Consider the following 8,125-nt stretch of genomic DNA (forward strand, 5'->3'; position numbering starts at 1 on the left):
CTGCCTGCTGGTGTAGAGAAGCTTGAAGACTCCATGTCATTCAGTTCACATGTGCAGTGAGTGATTGGGATGAGGAGATGAGGTCTCTTGAATGAACAGCATATGGGAGAGCAGATGCATATCAAGACTCAGGATGTGTTTGAAGGTGTTGAGGGACTGGGTGCACTGACAGCACTGTGTTGGCATGCCATCAGGCTTGCTGTCTGAGAGGATGAGAGAGAGCTTATAGGGATGTGATCAGGATTGATTAAGATGTTTTTGTATAATGTTGCTTCACCTTGTTGAGGCTTGGCCTATTATTATGTGTGTGTGTGTGTGTGTGTTTTTATTTAACGCCCGGTTAGTCCACGTGCCTTAAGGGCACGTGATCTAGTAGAGTCCGCGTCGAACTATAGGGCGGGTAGAGCTACGCCCGTAGGCGACTACCTATCTAGTAGCTATCTTACAAATGAGGCAAAAATGGGTTGCGTATTGCTGCACCGGCAGAGCCCATGGGTCGGTTGCCATAGAGCAGAGGTTTTGAGAGGTTTTAGGTTTGTGGGAGGGAGGTAGGGGAGGCGGATAGGAAGGAAGGCAAGGAAGGAAAGAAAGGAGAGGAAAGAGAGGAAGGAGGAGGAGGTGGTGAGGAAGATGGGGGCAAGACAGAGGAGAGAATGGTCTGTGGGATCTGATCTGGAGGTGCCGCGACGGCGCATTGGACAGATATTCTGATAGAAGGCTGTTTCTCTTAGCCAGTTATTGAATTCTAGGGCCCCACGCGAGGTTGCCAGTGTCTCGCGGAGATTGTAGATAGGCCGGCGCTGCTTTGCTGCTTTTCTTGCAAGAGTGCAATAGTAGAAATGTTCTGGAGTTTTGCTATGTCCACACCGGCAGTAGCACTCTGCATCTTCATGCTTAAGATGGCTGTGGTAGGCTGCAAAGTCTCCATGACCTGATCGGGCGGCATAGAGCTTTCCTAATGTGAAGCGTGAAAGTTTTACCTCTGTTGAGGCTCTCTTTAGTGGGATCTCCAGCTCCATATAGCGTTTGGGCCGATTTTTGGCCCAGTAGTTCTCAAAGGCCCGTGTGGTTTGTTCCATAGTGTGTCGCTTTATATAAGCTAGAGTGCCTATGCTGTCAGGTTGAGGTACCATGCTTGCACTTGCTGCCTGCGCTGCGGCTGCTTTGGCTTCAAGATCTGCCTTTTCATTACCAGCCACGCCTGCGTGGCCTGGGACCCATCTAATGACCACCCTGCTCTGGGTGGCCAATGGGAGCCTATCCCTGCTCTGCCAGGCCTTTATGGCTTTCAGAAACTGCGCGAAGACCTGCTGGCTAGAGGTGTTTGGCACAGATCCAAGGGCTCGTGCTACCTCCAAATTGTCTAGGCAAATGTAGACGTTGCTGGCAAACTTCGCCTGAGGCGAGGTGGTGGCTTCCTTTAGGCCCTGCAGGGCTGCCATTGCCTCTGCGTCAAAGACCTCTGCTTTATCCATTGGCAGGTTTCCTGTGGAGATTAGACGGTGTTCGCTACCCCAGCATATAGCCCATCCTGCACCAGTCGCACGCTGAGGGTGCTCTATCTGTGAACCATTGGTAAAGACCACCAGATCCAGGGGATTGCGTTGTTGTAGCCAGCTCTTAAAGTCTTGTGCTGCCTGTTCCTTTGTGCGGCCTGCCACATACCCAATCTGCAGATCTTCTTTCCTGGGAAATCTCATCCAAGGGGGCGTGAGTAGAGGGTCATATGCTTCTATCCCACCAGCATGACTGGACGCTCTAGACAGACGTGTGGTATAGGGTTTGGTGGTAGCTACTTTATTAGAGCGTCTCACTAGCGGGTGCCTCTTGTCAAGCTTTTTGATTCTTACTGCAAATACAGCACGCCGGTTGTCTAGTGTCTCTTTCATTGGCATGATTCCTAGCTCACGGTGTAGAGCTGAAATGGGTGTGGTCTTGTAGACTGGCAGTGCCCCTCGCAAAGCATCTCTAAGGGCTAGATCTAGCTTTCTGACTAGGCAATCCATTCGATTGGAGATTTCCTTTCCCTTCTCCATTCGTGTGGCTCCAGGCCACCAGGCCTCTGCTCCATAGCAGAGCACAGAGAGCACACAGGCCTGAATGGATTGTCTAAGCAGTTGTACTGGGGCGCCTCTTGCTGTGTTGCTTAGTGCTCGTATGCCATTAGACACCTGTCGTGCCTTAGCCGCCATGGTCTCCACGTGTTTCTTGAAGCTCAGTTTTCTATCTAGCCAGATTCCTAGATATCTTATGGAGCTTTTCACTGCCTTTGCTGTAATAGAGTGAGTGCCAGATGTTGTTTCAAGGTTGATTGAGGGGTTTGAAAGGGTTCTGCGCCGTGTGAAGTGTGCTATCTCAGTTTTGGCAAAATCAAATGTCAGCCCTTCTTTGCTGGCCCAATCATTTAGCAACTTGAAATCCTCCTGGAGAGTAACAACATTCCCTTCAAGAGTGGTTCCAGCACTAAGCAGTCCTAGATCATCTGCGTAGCCTAAGCGTGCACGTCTTCTTTGTATAGTTCCTAGAAAGAACAGAGGCTGAATAAACAGCATGAATAGAATAGGTGAGACTGGCGAGCCTTGTGGAAGCCCTGCTGGGATATCAAAGAGCTCTCCCAGGAGTCCATCCAATCTGATCCTGCCTGTGCGTCCTGTCATGAAGCTTTCCACCCATCTAATTAAATTTGGTGGCCAGCCTTGTTCTTGCAATCTCCGCAGCATCCTTCCTCTGAGTACAGCATCAAAAGCACCCTTGATGTCCAGAGTAAGAAGAGAGACTACTTTTCCATGGGCCCAGGCTTCCTCTATATCATGAACCATCGCTGCCACTAGGTCTGAGGCAGCCCGCCCAGGGAGGGCTCCAAAATGCTGGGGGTGGACAATCTTCTCTTGTATAGCTGTCCAGGCCAGCCTACGGGCTACCAGGCGTTCCAGTCCCTTCCCCAACGTTGAGAGAAGGGCTATAAGCCTGTAGGATCGCGGGAGTGTTGGATCTCTGTTGACCTTAGGCAGCACAACCAGTGTGGCATCTCGAAAGGAGGTTGGGTGCCAGCCAACCCTAAGGCAGGCTCTGAACAGCCTTTCCACTGATACCTTAATATGTGGCCATGCCTTTCGTAGCACCTCTGTTGGCACTCCATCAGTTCCTGGAGTGGTATTACCCGTGTTCAGCAGAGAACTTTGTATCTCATGTGCTGAGGCAACAGGAAAAGGTAATTTGACAGATGGTGGGTTGGACCAGCTAATTGGGATATCCTCTCTGCTTGCAGCCTTCTGTAAGAGCACCCGTTGCAGAAGGTCTCTTTTCTCTCTAGGGGTTGTTCGCGTTTGCCCAGTCTCTTCATCTACAAGAGGGGGGGAATGAAAGGAGCCAGTTGAATGGGCCCATTTGATCATCTTAAAGATATCTTTCCCCACTGAGGCCTCTGCTATCTTGCCTCGCCAGTATTCTCTCTTGGCTTTCCTGGTGGTCCTGGCTACGTTGCTTTTTGCTTCTCGTAAAAAACTAGAGCCTAGGCGCTGTGCACGATGTAGTGTTGTCACTGCTTTCTGGCAGTCCTCATTCCACCATGGCTGACCTGTGCCTTGCCCGGTGCTCTTCTTGGTGGAACTTTCCAGGGAAGCTATTAGTGCATCTGTGATACCTTTAGCCAGGGCATCCAGCTGATCTGTATTGGGGTACTCTGGGATATCACATAGTTTGTCTAGTTTTGGCTTATAGGCCTCCAGCGTCTGGTTAAAGACCTTCTCATTCATGGTGTCGAGACGGAAAAAATGGGTTGGCCTGTCAGGCCTTGCGCCCTGTGGAAGGCTGATTTTGGTGAGAAGAGTCTGGTGGTCAGAGGAAGTGTAAAGGGATCTGTCCACCTGTGTGTCCACTCCTTTGATAACTAATTCCGGGGTGGCCCAGGCCAGGTCTATCATGTTATGCCCACGTGTGGGAGTGTCTGGGTCCATGGTGAGAGTAAAGTTGAAATTCATGGTCCATTGCAGGAATGGTTCCGCCCACATGCTTGGAGGCACTCCTGGTTGCCACACGGGGTGCTTGATATTGAGGTCGCCAGCAAGGAGCAACGGGAGTGCTGGGACAGACCAGGAGAGAAGACAGCCCACACCTTGTCCAGGATCCTCTGCGCCTGGGAGTGCATTGTATATGTTGACTGTCTGAAGCTGTAGACCCCAGGCCTGTATGTGCAGCATGTGGATGTCCTGGTTTTCTGCCCAGGGGCCTGGGACTGCATGAGCATGGATTTGTGGGTGTTTACGCACATAGGTGAGGACCCGTGGCTTCCTGTCCCACTTTTCAATTGGGGCAAAGCAGTTGAATGCTGGATGCTTTTTGGAGATGCGTTGGCTTAAGTTCCTGTGAATCCAGGGTTCCTGTATGAGAAGGATGTCAGTCTTTCTTTCAAACGCTAGATTGAGGGCCGTCTCGTGTGCTGGGCCCCCTTTTCCTACGTTGACTTGCATAATCTGCAGGAATTGCGGAGATCTAGAGTTCTTCTTCATTGAGTAGCTGAAAGGAGGGTGTTGTTGCGTGAGATGACGTGTTGGGTGTTGCATTAGATGTTGGGTTGGGCGCCATGCCTAATGCTGTGCCTGATGCTGTGCTCAATGCTGTGCTTGGTGCTGTGTTTGATGTTGGTGTGAGGTTAGATCTACGCTCAGTAGAATCATTCAACCTCAGGTCTGCTGATGGCCCTCGACCACCGCATTTGCTGTTACTTGCCTTGGCCAAGTATGCCTTACTCTGTGCATTGCGGATATCCCTCAGCTGGTTTCTTGAGTGCCTTTGAACAGTCCCATTCTTTATCCCTGGTCTGGCGGGGCAGGATGGATCATCCGCGGCATGTGGTCCAAGACAGTTAGTGCAGTGATTGGGGCATCCACATGCTTCATTCTCCTTATGACAGGATGGATTTCCTTTCACATGATTCTTAGAACTGCATTTTTTGCAGCGAGGGACGCGGAGGCAGTATCTCTCTTGATGAAATCCCCAGCATTTGCTGCATTGTTGTATTTTGACCTTAGGTGCCTTTCTGATCACTGGTCTTTGGTATCCATATAGTTCCACTTTTGATGGCAGGTTTACTGCTGTCTCTTGTGAAAAGTGTAATATAAGAGTGGCTGTTGGGTTTCCAGGGTGTATTTTTGCCCAGCGACTCTGGACAGGCTTGATTCTGGTTTGGAGTGTGAATTCTTCTGTCATGGATTCTGCTGAGAGACGCAGAGTTCCACCACCATAGTCACTAATCTCCATGGGCAGCCCAGGAATCAGGCAGGTGATCCAATGTTCTTCCTTCTCTATCTGAGTATTGGTGAGGGTGGCTGCTAAAACATTCTTTTGGGCTAGCAGGGCCTCCATGTCTTGCAAGCTTCTAGGAATGATGGCAATGCCTGTGGGGATGGCTTGAACTGCTGTGATGGCTGCTGCCAAAGGCCCTGGGAGTTCAGCCTTCAGCTTTCTAAGAGTAGCAATTGGGCTTGCTTTGCAAGCTAGATGATCTGAAGGCAGGCGCGCGAGGATTTGTGGTGTTTTTCCTTCTCTGGGGTTATTCCTAAGCAGGGGTTTCTGCAGTATGGTTGCTGGTGTTTTTGTTACATTGGTGCTGTCTGCAGCTGTCTTTGCGTAGGTAGGAGCTCTTGCATCATTTGCACCAGTGGAGCCAGCAGGCTTGATTGTGGTGGACTGCTTAGCTGTTTCTAGACTTCCATTGTACCAGTCCTTGACTAACGCCTTCACAGCGGCTCCAAGGGCCAGTGCCCTTGATAGGCCTTTTGCCTTCATGACATCTAGGTCTTCTTCAATCCGATCAAGCATATTTGCAGCCGCTAGTGCTTCTGCATGGGATTTCTGTGCCTCAGCCTCGTGGGCGGCTAGGAGATCGCTAGCCATCGGGCCACGTAGGTTGAGGTGAATTGGTGCGACATTTCTGCTATTTGAGCTGCCTGCTGGTGTAGGGGAGCTTGGAGACTCCATGTCATTCAGTTCACATGTGCGGCGGGCGATTGGGGTGAGGAGATGGGGTCTCTTGGGTGGACGGCGTATGGGGGAGCAGATGCGCGTCAAGGCTCGGGACGCGTTCGGTGGTGTTGGGGGGCTGGGCGCGCTGGCGGCGCTGCGTCGGCACGCCATCAGGCTTGCTGCCTGAGGGGATGGGAGAGAGCTTATAGGGATGTGATCAGGATTGATTAAGATGTTTTTGTATAACGATCGTGACGTTGTGTGTGTGTGACTGTGTGGCCTATTATTATATAGTATGGAGTTCTCCCACTATGGTGGGTGTCGGACACTTCCATCACGTGACCTGTTTTCCAGTATTGTCGTCTCGTAGCGTGCAAACTGCAATCAATCAAGCTTGCCACTCTGTCATAATCATATGTATCCTAAATATTTTTTTCCCCCCCAATGTACGAATATCTTTAGCTGAAAAGGCGATAACGACGAATAGAGTCTCCATACGGGAACTCTTAGCGACTGACGACAGTGAGTTTAGTTGGAATTGGGATCTCTTGGTAGGTTGCGCCCATTGGGAAAAATCCTACGGAGTACATGCTATTTACTGCTGGCTTCCAGTGCACCCTTCATAGGATCATGCCTGTCGATGGGGGACATGGCAATTTATCCTTTGGTTCGACGGGCCAGCCAAAGGGGCGGCTCCAGTACCTAAATGAAGATTTTGTTCCGAGAGACTTGGCCGATGATGCCCAATTTGAACAGGAAGACGACGCGGATTTCCACTCCCACTACTCAGAAAGGCGCTCTTCGTCCCCATCGACCTCTAGTCTAGAAGACTTGGAAGATCCTGCTTTGTTAGACAGCGAGATCGCAATGCGATCCTCGTTATTTCCGTCCAATTCTTCCATCCATGGCCCCAACGCATTTGCTCCTCCTTTCTACAATCGCCCGCCTACTCCGCTGCCACCTTCTCCCTCTCTAACATCTCTTCTACGACCATCCTTTTCTACAACCACATCGCGTCCCACAACCCCGGATAGCTCTGACGCTGAGACCCCGAATGATACAGAGGCTGCAGTAGCACGGTCTGCACGTACCGCAATTACAGTACCGCGTGCCAGTCCTAAGGTGCCTACGTATGAGTACTACGGATTTGTACTTTATCTTGCTTCGTCGCTGGCTTTCGGTATACCCCTTTCTCTACCCTCGCATGTTCCTTCTTGCTCATTAACTCTCTAGACTCTTGCTGACACAGCCTTTGGCAGTTATATATCTGCTGTGGTCATATCTCCCCTCGCCATTCCTTCACCAGCTAGGGATTTATTACTATCCTAATCGCTGGTGGTCACTTGCGATTCCATCTTTCCTCGTGACAACTATAATTTACATTTACGTTGCATTGTCCGCTTACAATACCGGCTACCTTACTCTGCCGATGAGTAGTGTCGAAAACATCGTTGACAACGTGGCCAACATTGCAGTTATCGATAGTAAAGGCAGGAGACGCCCCGGTGGTTCAGAGAAAATGAATCCCCATGCTGCTACGGCACAAACCATGGGATCCCAGAAGAGAAAACTGGAGTGGAAGTATATTTGGAGTGAAGGAACAGACGCCGTGATGGATATACCGGTCGGTGGAGTGTGCGAAGTGCTTTACGGATCGGAAGAGCTCAATGATCATGAAGCTGGAAGGTTCAATGCCGCTTATCCGAGCAGGATACCTTCCCATCTGGAAGGTGATTGATCATGTTCCCAATATTTCCTTTGCCTCATATTTGTACCCGAAGTAACGGTCTCCGAATACACTACCACCACCACCCACCCCCGAAATCGGAATAGCATATATTTATTACTCGTGGCGGCCTGAAGCTATTGGGGCTCCTTCCTTGGTATTGGAAGTTGATGGGAGGCCGACTGTTATGATAAACAACAACGGATTTCTGATTCAGTATGTCACTGCTTCAACCTAGGCGCAGATCAACACATGTTCGATTGCCAACTAGGTAAGCTATTTCGACAAAATACTAAGATGCTCTACAAAACAGGGGCCTGGAGAAGGATTTTATATATAGCCCATTCCCCCTAACGGTTGCTATGCCGTTGCTAGGCAGGTCCCTTAGGGCGGTTGCCAGTCCGTTGCTAGACAGTTGCTATTACTCTCGTTAGA

The 8,125-nt window shown here is 50.3% G+C and overlaps 1 protein-coding gene across 1 annotated transcript; it reads left to right on the forward strand.

Annotated features, from left to right (window-relative positions):
* Positions 1-6,594: 6,594 nt before the first annotated feature.
* Positions 6,595-7,702, forward strand: PAAG_08483 (PIG-P domain-containing protein; the record flags this gene model as incomplete). The annotated part of the gene is made up of 2 exons (XM_002789591.2): positions 6,595-7,144; positions 7,224-7,702. The coding sequence occupies 2 exons, from the start codon at positions 6,595-6,597 to the stop codon at positions 7,700-7,702; spliced, it is 1,029 nt and encodes a 342-aa protein (XP_002789637.1).
* Between the last annotated feature and the right edge of the window lie 423 nt (positions 7,703-8,125).

This window comes from Paracoccidioides lutzii, assembly GCF_000150705.2.
Source record: "Paracoccidioides lutzii Pb01 unplaced genomic scaffold supercont2.35, whole genome shotgun sequence".
Taxonomy (NCBI): domain Eukaryota; kingdom Fungi; phylum Ascomycota; class Eurotiomycetes; order Onygenales; family Ajellomycetaceae; genus Paracoccidioides; species Paracoccidioides lutzii.